General features: G+C 38.8%; 2 protein-coding genes across 2 annotated transcripts in view; both read left to right on the top strand.

Annotated features, from left to right (window-relative positions):
* Positions 1 to 24,124, top strand: part of LOC124222077 (nucleoside diphosphate kinase homolog 5) — a 193,799-nt gene that overhangs the window by 94,434 nt on the left and 75,241 nt on the right. The window lies entirely within an intron of this gene.
* Positions 5,481 to 24,124, top strand: part of LOC124222069 (microtubule-associated protein futsch) — a 67,377-nt gene continuing 48,733 nt past the window's right edge. The window contains exons 1-2 of the mRNA XM_046632654.2: positions 5,481 to 5,994; positions 8,913 to 9,119. Of these exons, the coding sequence (XP_046488610.1) occupies positions 8,915 to 9,119 (205 nt within the window). The 5' untranslated portion in view covers positions 5,481 to 5,994; positions 8,913 to 8,914. The remainder of the gene's footprint in view (positions 5,995 to 8,912; positions 9,120 to 24,124) is intronic.

The following is a 24,124-nucleotide window of genomic DNA, read 5'->3' as shown; positions in this document are numbered from 1 at the left end:
CAATTTTTAATTTGATACTGCCGGAACAGTTGAATTTAGGAAAAAATTTGGTACTTACAATTATTGCAATAATATTTCAAAATTATGACATCAATTCCCGTTTTACTGTAATTTGAATTTCACTTCAAGTCGTAGAAAAATCGGAGCTTTTAATTGCGTAACTCGTTATTATCGATAGGTCGCAACGTTTTTCCGCGATATCGTATATATTCCGCCAGACACGAAATCCTTTGTCAACTCGCCAATGTAATTTGGCGGGGATTCGAATCGTGGAAGGTTGAAAAAAGATTCTGCATCGCCGTCTTTTTGGCGCAGGGTGATTAATCGTCTTCAGCCCAAACTTCGTACACTTCTTGCCCTCGTGAATCAGTGAATTTCTCTTCATTTAACGACTCAAAACACCTAACTCACTCCTCTATCAATTATTATCTCCCGTCTTGTCACGGCGTTCCTGCGTAAAAATTGAAAAATATAAATAAAACAAAGAAACAACCCCCCAATCACCGAAGCAGGCATCAAGTACTCGTGTTACAGCCGAGTATACACCGGTTCCTCTTCTTTGCACATCCGGGTTATACTTTCAACCACTAATTCGCGGTCCAAACGACCAACGAAAGCTCCCCTTGTAACGGGGGCGGGATAAGTAGGCACAAACGAGCTGCCAGCCACGGCTTGCGAACAAACATTTTCTATTACTATTTCTCTTCTGCGCACAACGCGTCTTATTTCACTCGTTGGCTGTAATTCATTCAAAGTTCACGAACCTTCTTGATATATATATAACTTTTTCATTAATTAATTCTTGTTTGTATTTTTTTTTTCTTTTATGCCCCATCACGGTTGATTCGCGTTTCTACCCTTTGAAGCACCAACGAATTGCGGTCCACTGAAATTCGAAACTCGTAAAAGGATTGAAACAAAGGAAAGAAAAACAGTATAAAACAAATTTTATGTTCCGTTCAAATCACGCTTAAACATAAGTTTTCAAGTATTTTAAGTATTAGTGTTTTATAATTTCGAACATTGAGTAATAAAATATTTTTACTCGTATTGTTTCTCATTCTTCATTTTTATCCATTGCCCCGAAAAAACGTGAAGAAAATATTTTAACAAAATATGTAGATTTTCTTGGTTCTCGTTTTATGTTGTACATACATATTTGATGCACGTAATTTATTTGATTATTTATCTTATATGTTGTGTACAATTTTTTCATCAGGCAAAACGTGTGATAGGTAGAGAAATGTTTGCTGAAGGCGTTACGGCAGGTACTTACACAGGTAGATACATATTATTCTTTTCCTTATTTTCTCTCCAATTCGCCCGAACTCTCAAAGCTCGAAACGTACTCACAAAGACACGTTCAAAGCGACCCACAAACGTTGCATTGCAGTACACATTGTGAAGCATTTTCTGCGTAGATTTGCAGTCTCTGTTTTGTCCGTGATTTACAAAATCAATATTGTTGAACAATTTGTTTTTCTCCACCTTTTTCTATAGTTCTACTAGGTAATTCTTCAAGCCAGATACCGAAACACGAATTATTCCGTTCTACGTATACACACGTGGTCTATATCGTCATGCAAATGATTTATTTTCGTATAATAATCGACTTGTTTCGAGTTATAAATTGGCTTTTAGAGATTCATTATATATACACGTATACTTTATTACGTCGGTGCTCTAAGATTCCATCCTTGAATATCATTGATGCCTTTTTTTTTTGTTGCCAATGTAGGCATAATTTATGGTCGAATTTTTTTTCTCCTTCCTGTAATCTACAATTTCTTGGAACGAGATCAGTGTGATATTTGGTGTAAAAAAGGTCTTTTTCATGTACCGCATAGACGATTGAGATATTTGAAAATAATTAAGACGGATATATACCTTTCAGAATAATTTAAAATGCGTATCTCAGGACGTGTTTTACCGTTATTATAATGTAAAATGAACTCTCGTTGATGCGAAACTCCTGTATTTTTTTTCACAAACTTTTACTGTATAAGCTACACCGACTTTTCTACCCAAATCTATTACATGCATGTATGTATACCTCGTCTACTACGTCACATTTATCCCGAGCAGTTTTCCTCGTCCATCAAAGTTTCGCCATAAGTTTCAGAGAGTTCGAAGATTAAGCTCGCATGATCGAGTGGATATCGACTGCAGCGGGTATAAGGGACGTTGAAAAAGCAAAATGTCACTCAGTCACGACGTTATATCCGAGTTGCAAAAATTACTGACAAATCTAGGAACGGAGTAACGCGCTAAAAACTAATGCGAAGGAAACGGAATCGAGCGTAGAAATTAGAATATTACTTATTTTACAAACGCCGCATGATCTGGAACGTAATGAAGGAAATGTCGTGTCTCGTTACACTTCGACAGATATTCGATCCGTCTTTAATTACAATTTAATTATTTAATTAGCCCTATCACGCCCTGATCGAGACGGATATACTTCGTGTTACATGTACACGCGCAGCAGATTTTTCGGTCCGGTAAACGTTTCACAGTTCAGCTACTGTTGTGCCGCTGAATCTAGAACACTTGATTAAATTTACATATTACACCCAGCTCTGTATTTCTCTTTTGTATAACTAAGCAAGGAAAAATTCTTTGACGTTATGTATAGATTTGAAATGTGTTACACGCGATGTTTTGATTTTAATTGAGGGCTAAAAATTTAGCATCGACTTTAAGGAGGCCGTCGAGCCGAGGATCAATTCTTTTTTCTTAATTCGCCATTTAAGTTGACGAATTAGCTACGACGATGTTATTTATACGCAAATGTGATGGAAAAAGATTTATTCAACTCGTAAACAAAAGTTCGGACTCGGTTCTTCATTTTAAATCGTTTTATACAGAATACTGTATTATCTACAATTCCACTAATACATAAGGTACTTTTTTTCATATCACGCTAGTAGAACCGTTACCTCAATATTTGATTTTTCAAGAGTACGCTAATATTGATTTTGTTTCAACGAGTAGTAATGTTAAATTAACTTACAAAATATCAAATTTATCACAAGTTCAGTGAATGGTAGAAAATAGTTAACTTGACAAAACAAATAACCGTGGTCTGAGATCGAATGAATCTCTCAGATTTTTGCACAATCTGAATATAATTTGAAATAAAAAAATTAACATCCAAATCTCTTGCTTTACGAAAATAATTCGTAACTCACGAATTAGATAATAATTTGATACAAATACTAATTTCCTAGTACCAAATTACGACAAGTATTAATTTCGAAATCACGAACCTTCTCGAGAAAATCGTTTTATCCCGAATGTTCGATGAATAATATTAAAAATAAATTTTACAACAATAACGATATATTACGAACAAAGCAGTCAACCAATCCGTCGCGTTTTTCGGGGAAAACGCGAACTAAGCGATCGTTGACGTTGAGCGACGTTTGTCAAGGGGGCCTTGGAAGTTATTAGGCGTGTGAATAACTCAGCACGCCTTCGTACAGATTGAACCTCAGTCTGCCGTCAGATCAGGCAGCTTTAACAGTGACGAAATTCCAATGGGATCTGTCAGCAGGGCTCGTCGCGAAGAACGATTCTTCTGCATCGAAAGCTCGCTTCGAGATGAGAGGGGAAATCGAGGAAGAGAAAGGTGTAAAGTTTTTTCATTCCAACTGAACAAAGGAAAGCCGGAAAGAAAAAATAAAAATAATTCACATTCAAAACGAGAAGCATCCTCTGTTCGAGTTACCCCCATATACAATCGTTGTACTGTCGGAGCCATAAAATAGGCCTATGGTGTCGGCGGAATACGTCGCTGAAACGTCCGCTGGGGGATGAATAATTCCGGGCGAATGTATTCCGCACTGTTAGTAGCGCGGTCAATACCAGCACTGCGTTCAGGTGGAAATAGGTGGGGGTTTTGCCGGAAGGACGACGTGGCTCAAAGCTCGGCGGCGCAGTGACTCGGGTAAAGGAAAAGTCGCAAAAAAATATCGGACTGCCTTTTCCGAGTGTTGATTTTTTGGTTTTAATTTACTGAGACCGAGAAGCGACTCCGATCATCGACGCTTTTTAACGAAATTAAGCACGCAGGGTGAACGTTTTAACCAGAAATCCACATGACTAGCGGGGTGAAACGCGAAACATGCGCGCAACTGGCGCCAGGGGTGGATGAGGACTCCCAGGGGCGAACCTTGATCCTCTTTTTGTCTTCTCATGATCGCAGGAACTTTTTCGTCTTGAATTTTAGATTGGTAAAAAAGTTTATACGTATTTTTAATGGGAAAAATGGAAATTGACGAGGAATGATTTTAGATTTTATCTTTATTTATTCAGATTTATTTATTTTTTAAATTTCGATATTGCAAGGAAGGTTGATGAAGATATTCGTGGTCCGATAATTTGAAAAAAGTACAGATCAGTGATGGTGATAACAACTACGAACATTCTGGTCATCCGGTGAAATGCAAATTTTTTTTGCAAAGACTCGATTTTGTCAAACCTGTGTTTAAATACACAGTCGAAATGGAAGCAGTTTTGATTTTTTAAAAACGATAAATCTCGCCAAGATTTTCTTAGATGATGTCCGTCTTTTATTATAGATTCTTCCTACTTTACTATCAAGTTGACTGAGAGAAGAAAATATTCTTTTACCGGATTTTTGCAGAATTTTAGTGTAGATAATTCGGAGTCAAGTCAAAACTATAATTATACAAAAACTTGTGACATTGGAAACATGTGTTTTAAAAACTAGGCGAATGTAACATAATCAGATTCTGAATCGGTTCAGTAACAGTAGTAAAAAACAATTGAATAAATAAATGTGTAAAGAGAAATTTTAAAAAATTGCGAAACTGTTTTTAGTATGAAAAAGTACCGAAAGTGAATTAATAAGTGAGGAAAACATGACCCTTCAAATGCGTAGAATATGTAAATAGATTATACAATATAAAGGTGGCAATATCGAATTTTCCGAGACAAAAGTCTATTTCGTAGAATTACAAAACGCAGATAGTCTAAATTTATAAAAGTCGAAATGCAGATCTGTGGAAATGAATAAGAATATATAAGACGTATAGAATCGTAAAAATTCTGACCATTTCATATTTTGCTTTTCACAAGCTCTGACATTTCTACATTTGGACTATCGTGCGTTTCAACGTTGTGATAAGTTTTGAAATCCCACGAAAAACATTTCCACATTTTTGTAGAAAATCCAACGCGACGCCGACGTCCGAGAAACCTGTATTTTGAGGTAACCGACGTTGCAAAAACGTGCAAAATCCGAACTCTGTAAATCCGGAAGGTGGATTTCGCGGGTTCGCATTTGAATTGAACAACCTGGTGGGGGAGTCGCGAGGATATTCCGCGCGTGTCAGGAGAGGCGAGGGCGTTTTGAGGGGCAGAACGAGGGAAGGAAGGAAGCGGCGATAGGCGGGGGTGGGGGAGGGAGGGAAGGCGCGGGACGCAGAGCAGCGAGCTCTCAGCTGCAGAAGTTGCTCGCTGTCAGACAGACGGCAGCTCACAACCGCGCTGCTGGTGCTGCTGGTGCTGCTGCTGCTGCTGTTACTGATACCGTGATAGACGAGAAGTTGATCGAGGCGGACGGTTGGGCCGACGGACGGACGGACGGACCGAGGGATATATAGATAGACAGAGAGGGACAGAAAGAGGGAGGGAAGGACGGAAAAGAGGGACAGGGGAGACGCAGACGGCCTCGAACTGTCGACGGACGAGGGCCGGGCCTTCGAATTGTACTCGCAGTTTTTTGAAGAGAGAGGGAGGGAGAGAAATAGAGGAAAAAAACAAGTTTTCGAAACCCCGATCGATCGCTTCGTTCTAAGAAAATTGACAGCAACGAGGCCGATAGGATCAGACGACGCACGTTTAAAAGGGCGAAATAGAGGAGGACGAAATCGAAATCGTTTAGTTCAAGTTTAAACCGGTGCCGTCGTAGCATAAGGACGTCCGTTTGAACCTGCCAAGGATACGCTGGGCACTCGAAAGGACCAGGTTAGTCACACCGACATTCTCTACTGTCAAGGACCAACCGATAATCCGCATCTTTGTGCTCGCCGGTTTCTTAGTCACTGTGAACTTGGCAACCGGCACGTACACTTCGCACCAAAAACTCGTCACAGATCGTCGTTTCTACTTATTCTTTTGCCAGGCATTGCTCTTATTCTCATTTACGTTAAAATCCGTGTGACGTTTGCTGCAGAAATAGGTATATAATAACTGACAGGACCGAAGTATCAGCTCTGTAGAAAATTAGTTCCTCTTCTTCTTCTTTTCCGTTCATATTCATTCTCTCAACTCTGCAGCCTTTCTAAATCTACCTACGAATAGCAAGATTCTTTGTTATATAACGATAATTTTATGTACCAGAGCCTCTGTGTGTCTTGTGAATTTTGCCGCATTGCCGTAACGATATAGCATGTCACTACGGGAGATTTTTATTCCTCAGGGATAAGTTGAAACGTGAATAACAACAACGGATTTTCATCGCTTCGTATAATTATTTAAATACGAGATTTGCAATTGAAAATTTCGCGGTAAATTAACCGATAACCGACAAGGTATTTTCGTCTGAAATTTTTTTCTCCACCATAGATCCACGGTCGCCATTTTGAAATTGACGAGGTACTTCTTTCTCTAGCGTTGTCTCACAATCGGGGTGCGTTCCGCATACGCGACACATAGATATACCGTATACACAAACTTGTCGTCATTTTTTCTATTTTTATCAAAAACTCATCGCTCTAGACACGCTCTAAATTATCGCCAACGAAATTCCAGGCAGGTCTGGATCCTTTTTTTATTTTTTGTTACATTTCAGTTCTGAAATCCAAGCTAATGGAAGCATCGTCGTCCTCGGCGGTACAGTAATCAGATTTCATCACGACGACAAGCGTAGAAACTACAAAACACTTACTGCCAAACTCGTAAATCATACTTCATGTCCGGTTTACTTTACTCCTCGCGTTTCCTGTGCAACCTTCAACGCGTAGCGAAGCCAGACAATCGCCAGTTCATCTTCCATCCAACGAAAGCTTCTCATCCTACTTTCATTCCTCATTTTAACTTCCTTTCGTTCTCTCTCTCTCTCTCTTTCTGTCGCTTAAATCTCGTCGTACATCCGAAACGGACGCACGTCGTCTACTCCCGGAGTTTAATTTCGACTCCCAGGGCGGCCGACAAGTTACGCTTCTTCCACTGGAAGCGGACGCGCTTCTCGCTGCAGTGATAAAAGCGCGTCGGGTCAGCCTCACCTGGGCGGCCGATCCGTCCGGCTTTTACCACTCGACGGTTGCCATGCCGGCCGGCGTGTCACGCCGTCATCACGTTTCTAACACAGGACGTGCATCGAAGCTCATTCCGCCGCGTTACTCGATAGTCGATACGACACGCGAATGATCGTTACTTCGCCGCTTTCGGCGAAGACCTCGAAAAAGGAGGAGGAGGTTCCTCGATTAACTAATTTTTCTCGCTTTACCTCCGCGTTCCCTCACCACCTACCGCTTCACCCCTCTTACGCGATACGCGACCCCCGCTTGTATCTTAACGCCTGTCTAGGCACTCCGAACGTTTATCGGCAACGGCATTGTATCGCGGTGCGGTATTATTTCAATGCAGGTCGTTTAAAGTCGTAGACGTATTCGCGTTGCAGCTAACGTCTTTCGTGGATCGATAGAAGGTTCGTGAAATACCGCTACGCCTTACGCTGCATGCGGCTGCTGCGGAATTTCGGTCATCGTTATGCGGCAAACAGTTTTACCTCACTTTAATCGCTCGTTCGCTTACTTTGTTTTCATTATCTACGTGCTGTACGGAGTGTTCTGTTGAAGATTTAACACGCGTATGGTTTTTTTTTTTTTTTTCGATTTTTATCACTTCAACTGAGTGTATAAAGTTTTCGCTAAGTATTTCGGGAATACCTTATATTTTATTTCTGTCGATACTGTATTGATTACAAGTATTTGCAATATCTTGGAAAAATGATTGTTCATTATGTAATTTACTAGTCAACTTACCCAATTTACCATCTTTATTTTCATATAAACACACTGGGGCTTACTTATAGCCTGACTTTTGTTTCGTCATTTACAACTACATGAATTATTTATCTTCCGCTGTATCAATTTATTGTATAAATCGCTGTACAATTACAATTACGATTGTGAAATTGTGTTGTAGCTGAGCTGGGAAATATGTCGGACTAACGAGTATAAAAAAAATTAAATCGACCTGTTCAAAGATCGCGATATAATCCTTCCACGCGAAATCACATCCGGAAATATAGGATTGATGCCTTCGAGTATCAACCTACGCACTGAGGAAACCAATATACATGTACATATATGTATATATATATATATATTATTTTTACAACGTGCGAGTGAATATCGATCAAACTCCTGTACCTATAATACAGCCATTCAGTTTTTTACCTCTGAGCTTTTTTCTCTCTCGGAACTCTATTCGAAACATCCCGTGACGGAAAAAAAAACTTGATTCCACGGGTTTGATTGATGAACATCTTTAATCTTGTGAAATATTTTAGCATTTGAACCTCGTCAGGTATAAAATAATTACCATTGGTATTATGATTCTACTATTCTAGAATAATCTCTCAACATGTTCAATATTTCAAAACTCTTGTATTTCCGCACGATTCTTACGTTTCAAAATATTTTCCAAATAATTATACCATCTCTCAATATTCTCTCGACGATTTTTACATTTCCCAATATTCTCTCAACAATTCTTCCATCTCGGAATATATCCTCGATAATTTTAATATTCCATCCACGCTGATTAACTCGGACATTTCCAAGGGTCGTTTAAGTAATTTATAACACACCTATGCAAATATCCGTTTTACGCATGGTGAATTTATTAACGACAACGAAATGTTCGACATCCCTCAGGCATGAGCACGGGGGAGCCTGCCGGCGAGGGGGGAGGGGGAGGCGGCGAATCGACTCCCGGGGGCGACCAGAGCGCCGGCACGACGCAGACCGGGGCCCAAATCCACCCCCCGCCTTCGCCCCTGAGCGGCTGCTACCTCCTCGTGGTTTTGCCGGAACCGCACACCGCACAACACAAGGATTTGATCATTAACCGTCTTGCGAAAGGTGAGTAGAAATATTTACACTCTACATACGGCCAACTTAACCTGATACCTACAATATTTTATCGCCGATTTTATGCAACAATAATTTCTCTTCTAACAACCTATACGTTTCTTCTACCAATTATACGCGTTGTACAGGCAAATATGCCTTCCGCGGTTTACGTGTAAGGTATAATTTGGCGCATTACTTGCAGTATAATGTTGTAACGAATATATCTACATAAGATAATCGCGTCTCTAATTCTTGCGGATTAAATTGTCCGGGTGAAGCTCAACCCTCGTTTATGTTTTTTCGGTCGTCTTTCCTTTTCGACAACACTGCCGTGAGAAACGTGTGTAATATTCTACTTGGATTATTTGTTTACGAACTTATGTAGGCAGAAACAATGAACCGGTTAAGAATAACGTGAAACAGGGAAAATTCAGATAATTTGTGCAAATTCATAGTGGCAAAAGTTGAAGGTTCTCAAAAATTAAAGAAGTTCTGATATTTTTGGGAAAATCTTCAAGATTCGATATTTTTTATCGCAACAACATAAAATAACTCGTGCTGTCAGCAAACCTCACGGTCTCAATGGTTACAAGAAAAAAAAAAAAAATACCAGTTAGAAATAAAATATTGCATCACGTTGAAACGACGATGCAATTTCTCTGACTATTTTGAAATTTGTCGATTCTCGAAGCGCTGCAATCGTTTCAACAAATTCTGTATAATAGAGAGGAAGATGAAAAAAAAAATGATATTCGAATATCTTAGGCCCGGACGAATGCCTTCGAATCCCGAGGTAATCGATTACGGAACGGCACCCGCGGCGAGGCGAATTTATCGCAGCCTATCAGCTGTCGCTTATCTCGATTACAGGCGTTGAATATTATTATTGATATTGCCGGTTTGTGCAAATGTCTCTACCAAAGTCCCGACCGAGTGTGCAGCAATAATATTTCCCTTATCGAGTATCAAGTTGTTAGCTATATACTTTCCGACTGTATACGTTATACACATTGTATCTTGAAACTTGCACGAACGTAACTCTGCGGACTAATCGAAAAACGAAATCACGTCGCCGGCTGCAGCTAACTAGCTAGTCGATACTCAGGTATGTACATACATCTGCAATTAATCCATCCGAATTGTGTAACACGCGAGCTCGTCAGTGCAGCGGTTCGATGACACGGAAACGAGCTCATTAATAGTGGGCAAAAAATCCAACTCTAATTTAATCTTTGGCGGAAATTGTTTGTTGATTTATTTGATTTTTATTTGATCTTTTTTTCTTTTTTTTTTTTTTTTGCAAGCTCGCGGTCAGCGATGTAAATCGATGAATATCGATGCGGTTTTTGTCGAAACTATACATAGTCAATTTTACATTCGAATTTTTCGTTTTAGGGATAGAAATATTTTTTAAACCCAGATATATGTTCGAAGGGATAAGGTAATTATGCGATTATGTAACTCGAATATGAAAATAGAAACGACACTTTAATTTACCAAAGCGCACATCGGATATACATGTGATAAATATAATATAATGCTCGTTACGTATTTTATCCTTTTAAACGTGATTGCAAATCCGCTATAATACGCTTTTGCAGAATCAGCGCCCTTCCAGATATTCGTTGTAAATGTATAAAGTAATTACGACGGGTATAGCTTTGAAATTTGCAAGTCAAACGCGACACTCCAAATCGTAAGTATTATACGTCATCAAATTTTGTTAGAAATATTTTTTTCACCCTAATTGCAACTTTCCGCAATGCCGGGTGTAAAACAAAAATCAGGATCATTTTGCAGAACTTCAGGTTAGGGGTAGATCTTGTATTTTCGTTTTGTCTCACTCGTTATTTCGCGTTTCGATTTTTTCTTTCGTCCTTCGTTTTTGGACAGTCTGAAGGTCGCGTTTACAGATTCACGTTGTCAAGAGATTAGAAGCTGTTCAATTTTATCCCTACTATAACTTTGAGTCGGTATGCAAGGCAGTTTCGAGCGTGTCGACGGATCGTTTTACGTCCGAATAACGACGACGACGCTCCGGGGTTTTATACCGGCGTCCCGCCTTCAGGTTTATCCCGCATTGCGGTATTTTCCAGCATTAGCCACCTTATACGACACACGTATAATCGCTCGGTTTAACAATATTCCCAGAGTTTCGAAAACGCGTCGCGGAATTTCGCAGACGCGAAACGGGCTTCGCCCCTGTACATGATGAGAAAAACGGTCAAAACGACGGTTTCGCAGTCGAAAAGTAAACAAAACAAAAAATTCTCAGGGCTTCTCTCTCTCTCTCTATCTCTCTCTCTCTCTTTCTCTCCTCTGAAGAACCGCAAGAATAAGCAGAAGGAAAAGAAGAAGAAGACTCAAAGCGGAGGGACGTGGCGTATATTTGCGGAGTAAATTTAGCGATAAATCGAGGATTTTCTCTATTTGTCCCGGTGCAGCTTCTGCCTCCTCTTCTCTTCTCTTCCCTTCCCTTCCCTTCGTTTGGGCTCGCTCCTAACTGCACTGCACTGCGTACGTTTCAAGCTTCAGGGTTGTGACCCGAAGCCGCGACCCTCTGCAAGGCCTCAAATGCGGCGCACCGTTTGTATTTATAGACTTTACAGACGGAAAGACCCTGCGGTTAGCTAGACTCTCGCACCCCGGACCGCAGCTGACGACTCGAGAGTCGACGCCATCTTTCTTCGACTCGTCTTCCGTCGCCTGACGCCTGACGCCGCCCTTAAAATACGTATTCAAAATTTTATCCCGTCGACGGATTATAATGTGCACGCTGCGTTTCTCGGGATCTTAACGAGCCGTGTTCTCTGCTCACTATAAACTTCTCCAGACGTTTACAATTTATTTGCAAACTCTCTCGTTTTCCCGTCGCGTTTAAACATCGCCGCAAAACGCTTAGACGGCTTTAAAGCACTCTCTGAATTGAAGTATGATATCAAGGATGACGTTTTTATGGAGCCGCAGAAGAAGACGATTTCGCTATATAAATGCAAATTTCGATTTTCACTCGATTTTTCTTTTTCAATTTTTACGCAATAACTGCACGAGATTATTTGAAGACTAAAAAAACGGCGATAGATTTTTTTGTCCACTTCATTGCAGAATAAAAACTGCGCGCCAAATAATGAATAGAAGAGGAATAAATTGCAGCGATTGAAAGCATGCAATAGAAGAAAAGTTGATGGTATTAGAAAATGATGCACAGGCTTGTGGTCGAAAAAAAAAAAAATTCGTTTTGCAAGTACATGCGAATACAGCAATCGGTGTTTTGGTAGAGAAATGTTTCTGTTCGATTTAATTGAGAGTATGAGATTATAAAACACGGCTAGAACTGTAACTACAAAATACGAAGAAGGCTGAATGGTCGGATGCCTTTAAGATGAATGAACTCCGGCTCGTTCGAATCGAATCTGCTTCTGCTATTACCACCAAACTCTTCCGTCCTTATAAATCTTATTATACGTACACGCAATTGAATCTTTTTATGAAAGGAATATTTTCAATTTTTATTTCCCTACGAATTGGACAAGACCGAAATAATCCGGAGATTGATTTTTTTCTTTTTCATCAAACGAAATGATCACGGATATTAAACACGTATGCTATGCAATTTCACAAATTTTACAATTTACAAGCATACCTCACCAACGAACACGCAGAATGAGATCATATCGTTGTACTTTTCTATCTCGAGTAACAGCTTCATACTTTGTTGAAAAAGAGAAAAATAACAATAAGTTATTTTATTTTGCATTTATTTACTTATTCGCTTTACACTGATGTGCAAATATTTCATCCCAATAAAAAATTGCCGGCGTTATTCCCGCAGAGTTATAGATAATATCACGTTAAGAAATGATTTCACACGATTGAGTTACGACTACGCGCCTCATCGTCTCAAAATATCCAAGTGACGAAATATTTCTCGCGAGAATTCGTTGAGTCGCGTGTATAAATTTGCAAGGCGAACGGATTTCGCGTCAAATTCTCTACTCTATTTATTAACGAACCGTAACTCACGCGTCAAGATTATCGAACGTCTCACGGTCGTCGGATTTATTTTTTATAATAATAATAATAATAACAACAACAACAATAATAACATTGCGCTTATCTTGCAGTGCACGCAGTTTTTCACTTTTTAATTAATCATTTTATGCTCGTGTGATTTTTCCAGCCCCGTCTTTTCATCTCGAAGTTTGTTATTTTCGTATTTACACACAACCTTCGTGACTACTAATTAAATGAAAACTGTTGGTAATATGTACACATAGAAATCAGATTTGTGGCGGCCATGCTTATAAACTCATTGATAAACGTGACAATTACGAGCATCGTGCTTCGGCAGTACGAAGCTTATCGATATACTCGAGTATCATGCGACTTTGAAAACCGCATGAAGCGTTTCTTGATAATAACGATTTTATTTTTCTTGCGTGCAATGAAATATACGTCTCAGGTTTTTTCCTTTCCTCTTCAAATCCCCCGCCAGATATTATAAGTTTTTAGCAATTTTTTCGGCTTGAATTTTTTGTAATCGTCTTTGCGGAGAAGCTTGAATTTTTTTACTCACATTCTGCGTACGATATAAGAGTCTTCGAAAACGTCTTAAGCTGCTTTTCTCCTTACTTAAATTTTCTGTCTCATCGTAATACTTTTCAACCATCTCGAGAAACGTTCGAATAAAAACTTTACCACATGTTATTCAATTTATAATATAAAACCATAGCTGCTTTTATTCGTAAATTCATCACCTACGAATCACGTGAACTTGAATTATTCTTCAAAGTATAGAATTGACCAAAAAACCAACTTAGCCACCAATAATGTGAAATCAATACAGGCTGCGTGCCTGTAATAAATATTAAACGAACGCTCTCCTTCAGAATATAATATTTATTATACCCTATAAAATATCGATGATTTTCATAAAATAAATTTACGAGCAAAATCAACTGGGAATTGTTATCATCGATAGAAATTGGACGACCGGTTACATACGAATTTGTCTATACAAACAAAGTTTGCTCGTCAATATAACCAGTCTCTGATCACCAGCAATAACCAGCAATAAACCGCATTTCGATAGAAAATTTACGTCGTTTAAAACGATGGTTTTTTTTCCCCGCACAATGTCGACGAGCAAATATTTTGCTCGAAAGAGAAAAAAATAAAAAATAAAAACATAAGTATACTTTTAGCTACTGAATTGAGTCAGCGATTTCAAGCCTTCGCTGGTTTCTTCATTTTTTCGTTCTTGACGCGTTTTTTACCACCGCAAAACCACCGCGCACCTGACAAATTTCTCACACGTTTATCGTAGGTAACGCGAATTTCTCTTCTCAGGCTTTGCGAAGCCTGATCCCTGGCACATCGTCAGACTTTTTTTCCCAACGAGTTATATCTAATTTTTATATCTTCGAGGACCTTCTTCGTCTCCGTTGGACCTCCTGCAGGTGCCGACGTCGCTGAAATTCGCAGACAGCATGCGCGCCCTGAACGGAACCTTTTCTCCTCTCTCTCTCTCTCTCTCTCTCTCTCTCGCTCTCTCTCTCTCTACACGCGGCGTGGACTACCAGGATCAATATTCCCCTCAGACACCGCGAAGAAAACTGTCGCTACGCCGGAACTTGGCTTTTCCTCACAATCTGTATTCCTTGCAACGGATCCTGGCCACCGTTCTGGACACGCATCACACATCCACGCGTCCTGTTGGTCCTCCACCATTTCTCCGACGGTCAAACACGTGATCGAAAAATTTTTAGCGCCTCCGGCGTTCCAGACGCGTCTCTCGGTCTGCTCTGCCAAAGTATGATCGGTGTGCTTGCGAAATTTCACGCAATCGTGTATTCCCTGCCCGTTTATGCGGATGGCCCATATACTACTGCTACATCCGTACATACGTGTGTAAATATATATACATATATACACAGTATACTGCAAGTACATACCGTACGATCCGGGCAATTTAAATTGATTGATGAGATTGGCCGCCTCGGATAAGTGACCGATATTATACGCATACATACATGTGTATTGTATATAATGTATATACGTATCATGCACTTCGTATGCACGATATGCGACTGGAATCGATTGGTTTGCTTTTTTTTTTTTTTTTTTTTTGCGTTATTTGTTATTTAACTTTTTCCTTTGTAGAAGCGTTAGCCTATCTATATGGATGTATAAAATAACAAATATTGAAGAGAAAAAATTTCTGCCGCAGTTGTACACTTATTATATAGATTACGTAGATATAATTGTGAAAATGTTGGATGAAAACTCTCTCAATGCGTGCATGTGGTCTGGTATACTCGTACGAAGGTATATAATACACGGCTGTACACGAATTTGAAGTAAAATTCGAACCGGGGTTCGGGATTTGATACTCGATTGACTTATCGTTTTCCGATTCAAATGACGCGTGAAATGACGCTTCCTATCCTTTTTTCATTTCACTGGATACTATTTATACCGTGACACCGTAATTCAGTGACGAGGGAAAAAACGTCTCGAAAGTATTATGTATATATATATATATGTATATGTATATATACGTGCGTCTTTTTCGAAACGATTTTTACCCTTTCACACTTTTATTGAACTCGTTTACTTTGCTTTTCCTCTTATATTCCGTCGCCGGATCTCGATACTTTGTAAGAAATTTGTAGAGGAAGTTGGCTCGAACGAAAGATGAATTTTGTCAATGTTTGCCTCCCTTTTTTTTTTTCTTCTTCTTCTCGAGAGAGATATTTAAACGGAAAGATTTTTTGTCAAACATTCACGATACCTCGTTAAAATGTTTACCTTATTATATATTAAATTGAAGTACGATTTCCACGTATAAACTTATCGCTTGAACAATTTTCATTTACATTTACATATATTGCATAAAATACACTTTTTTTCACATCGAGCTTTATTACGTCATTGACTAGAACGGGAAAGGTTTCCAAGAATATATACTTAATGCCAATGCTCTGAAAGCGGATAAATCGCATTGCGTCATATCGTAGAAAGCATCGTTAATTCTGTTTATAGATAAGATATAATTGTGCCCGTGCACCTTTAACAATTCAGAAAAAGTGACGAGGATAACTAGAGAAAGAGAGAGTGAGGAGAGACAGAGAGGATTGTTAATCGTTTAAATTCTCCAACACCGAGCTACTCAAGGGATAATCCTCCGCCTTTCCAAATCTATGTTGCAAACGGTTTCAGATCATCCTTCGTTAATCTGTTTCCTGATTAATATTCTCTCTCTGCATTTAATCTTCATTTCGCCAATGCGTTTATCCGGAATTTTTTTATTTTTATTTTTTTTCAAACATGAAGAAACGTGCGAGATTCTGCTGCTGGCTAAATTCTCGATTAGTTTTTAGATTCAATTTCACGGTTGAAAGGCAAAAAGTAACGACACTTCAAAAACTTGTAAAACTGTTGGAAAACAATAGTTTGTAAATGATATTATTTTTTAAAATGATCTTTTCTACGAGTTGCGATCGTTCGCGTGGATTTAATCCATTTTGATTTATTGTACGACATGGTAAAAAAAGATTCAATAACCTCCCAATTTTGAGGCAGGGAAGTATTATCTCTACCATGTATCTTCAGTACCTACTTGTGCTCGTTTACGAGTTTTAAAAGGCTTGATTCGAGCAGCCGATCAGATATATATTATGCATAATAATTGGCGATTCGGTTGGGGCAGATTTTAGATTCCAATTAAGGTGCTCCGAGCTTACATTATACCTTTTAAAGATAGTGGTTATTGTTTTTTTTTTTTTTCATCCTTTCATACTTACCTTCATCGTCCCTCCCCCTTTTCCGGCATTCTTTTTTTCCTCATTCCCTGATATTCTCCATTTCACCGTAACGTTTTACCCTCCTCTAGCCGCGTGTAAAAGTGACTAAAACAGGGTGCATCACTGAATTTATTTTCACACGACACACTAGTAAATGTATTTCCACAATACGTTGTTACTGAAACGGCAAGTGATATTATTGCATGCGCACGGTTATCGTTGAGCAAATTCGTATACGGATTAATAATAAAGGTACATGTATATACATATGTATATATGTATATAAATATGTATATCACTTCTTATCTGTATTTACATGATACCATTTCGCCTGACTCGATCGCATACCTGAAGCCTGAGGCGACCGGCGTTTAATAATATTCCTGATAACGTCTTCGTCTGTTCGCAGTTTTCGAAATTTAATTATGTATTCGTTTGTTTGATTATTATTATTATTATTGTTGTTGTTGTTGTTGTTGTTGTTGTTGTAGTTGTTATTTATAGTAATCCGTTCACGTTTCAAATACTCTCCTTGTAAAGATAGCGGACTGTCACGTTGTCGATAACATCTCTTGCGATAATATCGAGCTTTCTATACGTCATTTATTCGAAAAATGAATAAGCAAGGAACGAATATTATGAAACTATTGTGGTTAAATATACTTCCATTAATGCTGGCATTGAGGGTATACAGGTTAGGTAGAGTGTTATATAATTTTTCCGAATGTGAAATCGTTATTCACTATAAATCGCGCAGTTTATGCGATAATCCCTGCTAAAGGATTAACGAGGAGCCGGTGAAATTAACGGGTACACGTGATATCGAATCGATCGATTGTCATACAATATGTACATACATACAATAACCGAGCGATTGAGCGCGTGATTAATTAAGTATAATAATTCGCATCTCGTTTCGCAACGTCGTCGGGGATTAAAGGCTCGGGGAACTTCCATCTGAACAACGTCACAACACCGCACAGAACGTACAGAATCCACGACCCTCCCTTACGATGATAGATCGATGGAAATTATACCGGCGTATACGTGCGATACGAATTTATCAGGCTTACGTAAGATCCCGTAAAAATGACTCATTGCAGGAGCGAATGCGGAGGTTGGAGGTCTTCGAATCCTTTCCCCCTTATTAGGTACGAATCGTCGATACGATTTCCTTATTATTATCCTTCTTCTTTATTATTATACTCGTTACAATTTTATCGACGGTATAGAATTGATCGTGATCTTGAACGCATAAAAATCTGACATACTTTGTCTTGTTATTTTTTTTTTTTTTTTCAATCACCGTAGAATTAATTGCAACGCAGAAGCGATTTTTTTCCTTGAAACGTCAGTCTCGGTCAGATTTTCTCGGTTTTTCTAAAATCATTCTCGATCTAACCCGTGTCAAAAATTTCTTGGGAAAAAAAAATGAAGAAAAAAAGGAACAGAAATAAAATAATATAAAATAAGTCCAACGGTGAGGTGAAACATGAAAGATCTGAATAAATAAAAAATCACAATGTCAACTTGCATGAAAAAGACGATTCCTCTAGTAAGCAGAAAGAGAAAATGAAAAATAAGGGAGAGAATGAAAAAAGTTGTCCCTCCAGGGGTTAAATTCTGTGTGCGACATCATCCCTCTTCATAAAATGACAAGTGTGTGTGTGTGTGTGTGTGTGTCGAATACCTGAAGCGAATAAGAAAACTTTTGCTCCTCAAACCCCGCTGATCCGAAAGCTCGAAGCTTTCTTTGGTTCGGTCGGCGCTTTCTCTCCATCTTCTAAAGTCGGCTTGAGAAAAGGCGAGTAAAGTTACAGTGATCGGGCATTAGATACTTGTCGTATACAAGGTGCCTCTGTCCCATTGTCACATATTTTTGCGTACAGATAACGAATAGCTATGTATTTTTCACCGTTTGTACACATTTGAGGATCGATGCTGTTCGGTATGTGTTAAAAAGTTTAAGATACGATCCGGGTTCATTGGAAATGTAATTTTTTATTAGTTTTTTTTTTTTCGTACACGTATCAGGTTAGAAACGGCTGCAGGTTCGAAGAATCTTTTCTTGTGCAAGAAAATAAATTGTCGTATTTTTCTTTATTTTTTTTATCCTCACGTCGTAGACGAGAAGATTGAATGTTTTATTACTATATTTTTTAACCCTCATCATCCCGCGAATATTTCACCTTGAGGATAAGACGCGGGGGCTGAATTTATTGTCGTCGGGATTATATAACTGGAAAATTTGAGGTTCTATATAAGAAGCCAACGAAATATGGTTACAGTAATAAAATTAGTCACCATTTTTTGCTTCTGGAATAATACATAGGTATACGTATATAATTAATTAAGTAATTATGATATAAAAATGTCGAAGAATGATGAATTCTCGATGTTGAACCGTTGGAAAAATTTGAATCGTTTGTTTACTCTCTATCTTTTTAAAACACATTCGTCAACGAATAACATTCCGCGTTAAAGATTTGCTGACAAAATCACTTACCTAGACTTTCTTATTATTAAACGCAACGTCGCGTATAAATTTAACGTACGTAAATCATCGTGTCGTTTTAAAAATCGGGGAAAAGCTTGCGGAGCGGTTTTCCAAGATTTTTTCTTCCCCCAAAAATATGCCTACAGTGTATATTTATCTTCGCTGACGTGGATTCATTGCTGCGAAGGATATACGCGTCGCTATCGAACTGAAATTGCTACATAAATTCGCGGAGAAAAATCAAATTCTCTTCGCACATACAACCCTTTCGAAATTCACGAAAATTATATCGGTAAAAAACAATAACTTTTTTTTGGTTTTATGTAAAAAAAAAAAAAGAAACAACAAAGAACGTGCGATAATACGAGAAAAACAAATTGAAACAAAAACGGATATTCTGCTCAAATATCGGATGTAGATACGCGACTATTCGTTTTACCGTCCATTATAATACACACGTATGTCTAGCCATCCGGAAGTCCCTCGGGATCAGCGGAGCTTTATCGTCAAAGGAGTTTTACGGATTATCATTCCGAATATTTTCGATGAAAAATTCCCTCTTCTCTCATCCAGCTCTTTCTATCTTCCCCTCTCTTTTTCTCTCTTCATCTCCAGCTCTCCACACAGCTTTCATTCCCTGCCCCGTCGCACCGTTGCACAATTATTTCCCCTCTTCTGTGTTACAGGCAAATTTTTTTTGCATATCAACCGGAGGAACGGTTCACGTCGTTTCGGATTTCCGATTATGATTTATTTTGTTTATTTTTTTTTTTTTTTTCACCCTACCATTCGCGATACGCGGTGTGGAGATAATTACGAAAGCAAATCCGGCGATGGAAAATTATCCGAAGTATTCTATACGAAATTTTATTCGCTTGCGTGACACGTCCGCGTATATTTTATACGATTTGTAAAAAGTGGTAATAAAATAGTCTATTAGCGTGATATTTTATGTTTAGAAATTAACGAAAAATGAAATTCATTAGTCACATTCGATTCTGAATTCTTAGACTTGTCGAGAATACTATTCGTTTTCGCTTCTTTACTTCTTCCGCTTCGATGTTCTCTGCAATTGAAAAGTGTTTTAGTGTTTTTCGTGGGGCAAAAGTTGTAAAACTCTGAAATTAACGTCGACGAGGTTTTACTGGACGATAACTGCAAAAGAGATTGAATTGCGAAAGTCTCGTAGAATTCGCAACGTCACCGAAAGAAAGGGGTAGACGGGAGGATGGGAGGAGGGGAGAAACCGGGAACGCCTTGGTTGTGCGGAAATCGATTGAATCCTGCGGCGTAGTTGCAGGACCTTCGGCAGGACTCGCCTATCTTGAATTGCCGCACGTAGCCAGGCGCCCGTTATTCTTTGGTCCTTCTCGTTTTCTCCGCTTTTGCTGCTGAACGGGATCCCTCGGCGATATGGCGAAAATGATCGATTGACGGGGGAGTGAATACACAAAAATTCTTCCCCTGCCTCGTCTTTTCTCTCTTTTTTTTTCTTTCCTCTTCTTCCCCTCATCTTCGATAGACGACGTAATTGAGCCGTGAAATTGCAACGATGTTCGCCTACGAGAAGCGCAGATAAGGATGCGAACTTGGTCCCGGTTGTTTGAAAAATATGTTATCCTATTTCCACCCCGCTACACGTACTTGCCAGTAAATTGATTCTGCTATCGCGAATAATGAACGGAATTTGGAACGTTCAACGTTCGCTCAGTCTTGTAAAACTGAGTAGGTAATTCGATAAAGAGAGGAACAAAAGAATGCAATGCAATAAATTGAAATTAAAGTCTCAAAGAGAGAGAGAGAGAGAGAGAGAGAGAGAGAGAGAGAGACTAAGTGAAAGAACACGTCAGGATCGTGGTTAGTACAAGGTATAACCTACGCAGAATTCTTTGTCCGAGAGACCGATTTGTTGTATTCTCGGTCCTTTTGATCATTCAAGATTAAATTTCATCAAGAAGCATTGAATTAGCAAAATACCAAAGTAACGCAAAGAGATGAAAAAATGGCTAACCCAGACCGAAATTTGAAAGTTAATCGGTGCGGACTTTCCTAATTACGCAATCGGCAGTTTTGGTCAAATATATCTCACCGAGGAAGTTGATTTGCTAAGAATTCGTACCATAGCTTAAAAAATTATATTATTTGATTGAAAATTATATTAATCGTGAGGTAGAACGATCTCTTGAAGAATACATGAATGGTAACTATCGAGTTCGGGTATCGATACTACGTTTCAAATCGCTTCGAAATTGGTTAAAATCTAGTAGATTCGTTCGACTTCAGTCTACGGTGTTTGATTTTACCAAGGATACTATTATCTAGAAATTCGTTGAAAAATTTTTCTTTCACGCGTTGTATAATTAATTTGAAAATCCATAAACGACGGTGTCGAATCGACTGTGTAGCTGCACTAAATAAGTAAAAAAACATGTTTCGGCGACTATGAGAACTCTCCAGTTTTAAGGACAAGTAGACAAAACTGGAATTTCCGCGATCAGTGCTACGCCTACGCGTCGAGAGGCCGCGCTGCTTCTGAAAGTTGAAATTCTCGAAAGCTCTAATTAGGCACGTAGGCACCGAGGCACTTTATACAGCTCTCGGGAACGCAGGGTGATCATTTTTATTTGACGAGCATTCTTCGGACTGACTCAACCGCCGCTGCCAATGTTCCCGCGGAGCTGTTTTCGTCGTCGTGCCGTGCAGTGACTATATTTAACTCTGAGTATTCCGGCCGCCTCTGTTATATGCAATGTTTTAACCCTGACTTTCAACCGTGCGAGTGCTAAAAGCACGCAGTCGACTGCGGACTTGAACTTGACCCCGCTGTTGGTTCCAATTTTTTCCAACAACAATCCTTTTACAACATAATACAGAGAAGAAAACGTCCTCTTAATTTCGGGATTAGAGACGTTTTCTCAAATCCGCACTTCGTCCTTAACCAAAAAAAAAAAAGAAGAAGACTTCCTTTTGGACCGCAGCAGAAACTTCGCAAAAAATATTCCATTATTTTTTTTCCTCGATTATTCAAAGCCACTTAAACCGAAAAATGTTCACTCTTGCAACGCGGTGACAATAAAACTTCTTTTCCATATTTTCAAGTTTTTCCAAGTTTTTTTTCACCGTTCGCCGGCGTTCAAGGCAATGAGCAGGGATATTCACTTTGCGATTGTTTGAACATGTTGGTACATAATCGAAATTCTGCAGGTTAAGGCTGTTCAATGCCCCCTAGATTTCTTTCCCTATTGACAATTCCGACACGTCCAGAGTTATATCGGTAAATCCGAGTCCCCCCTCCCGCCTCTCTATCACCTTTTCTTAAATTCGAATGGTCACGTCATCGCCATTACTCGGCGTTACTCATACCGCAGAGAATCAAATATTAGCTTGCCTAAATTCGGCTCGTTAAATTCGTTGCGTCGACTAAGTATCTTCAAATCGATTGCCTGTAGATTATAAATACGCAGTTTCTGCGCGTCGATTTGTCTTTCAATACGATCATGAGAAAAGATCAATATATTTTCTTAACTCTCAGTCCAAATGATGGTTTAAAAAAAAATATTTCATTTCGTCATTTCGTCTCCTTAATTTTAGAGAAAGTATTTGACTGGTTATTTAATTGGTAAAATTTTATTCCAATGGAAAAATTGTTTGGCTTTCCGGTCTAAAACATCGAAGCTGTGGCGTATGATTGATTTAACGTACTTTTCGAACTTCTATAATGGTTTCCCATTCGAAATATGACGCTCACACCACCGAGCTTCAATTCTCGGTATAAATTCGAGAAAAATCGATTGCTCCCTCGTTGAAATTTCAATACGCCCAACTTTTTTCTCTTTCATATATTCATCGCTCTCTAAACGCGTTTGGAATTCAATTCTCAACTTTTTCGACCTATTCATACCCACCACCCCGCCTATCAAACTCAAAGAAACGATTCTCTGAATATTTCAAAAGTTCTGCCTTTGGACCAATTATTTTTTCGTTATACATTCACGTTAAATTAATTCAGAAAAATCTACTTTTCGTAACCGCAAAGAGAAATTTGTAAATATTCGGTGTAACTAATGCGTCAATTTATACAGGCTAGTAAAATTTATAACTTGCGAATTTCGAGTTTAAGGAAACGTTTTATTTTAATTTTTTCGACCCTGCGAGTTCGCTCGCCCGGATCTAAATCTCCCTGACAAAGAAAACGTTTTCCCTTTCTTTATCTTGAACCGTTTTTTGTATTTCTTCATTGTATTTTTTGCACCATTCTTTTGACGGAGAAAAAATTCAAGCTTTGAGAAAAGTCTTGAATATTTCAAACCCTCCCCCACAGCAGCAACGGTAGCAACAGCACGCTGTCTTTCGCACGATTGTACTCCACAGTTTAGCCACTTTTGTCTCAAGCACTCCCGAGCGAGCGTGTCGAGGCCTTTTCTTGAAATTCGCTCTAGCGTGTTTAATACTGAACACACACAGTTTTACATAAGTACAGCGCGTTTAGTACGCATTAACAAAAATGCATCTCAAATTTCGAACGATTTGTATGAAATTGACAAATGAATAGTGTTCATACCACAAGTTGAGTATAAGTTTAAAAATCATTTGCGCATTTTTGCCACAAGGATTCGAAAAATTGCAATTTTTTAAATCAAATTTACAAACAATGTACGGCGATTCCACTTTGCTGTAGAGAAATTCTACTTTTACTCTTTTTACAAACATCT

Source organism: Neodiprion pinetum, chromosome 6, assembly GCF_021155775.2.
Source record: "Neodiprion pinetum isolate iyNeoPine1 chromosome 6, iyNeoPine1.2, whole genome shotgun sequence".
Classification (NCBI taxonomy): Eukaryota; Metazoa; Arthropoda; class Insecta; order Hymenoptera; family Diprionidae; genus Neodiprion; species Neodiprion pinetum.
The sequence above is the reverse complement of the archived record's forward strand: the minus strand, read 5'-3'. Positions and strand labels throughout refer to the sequence as shown.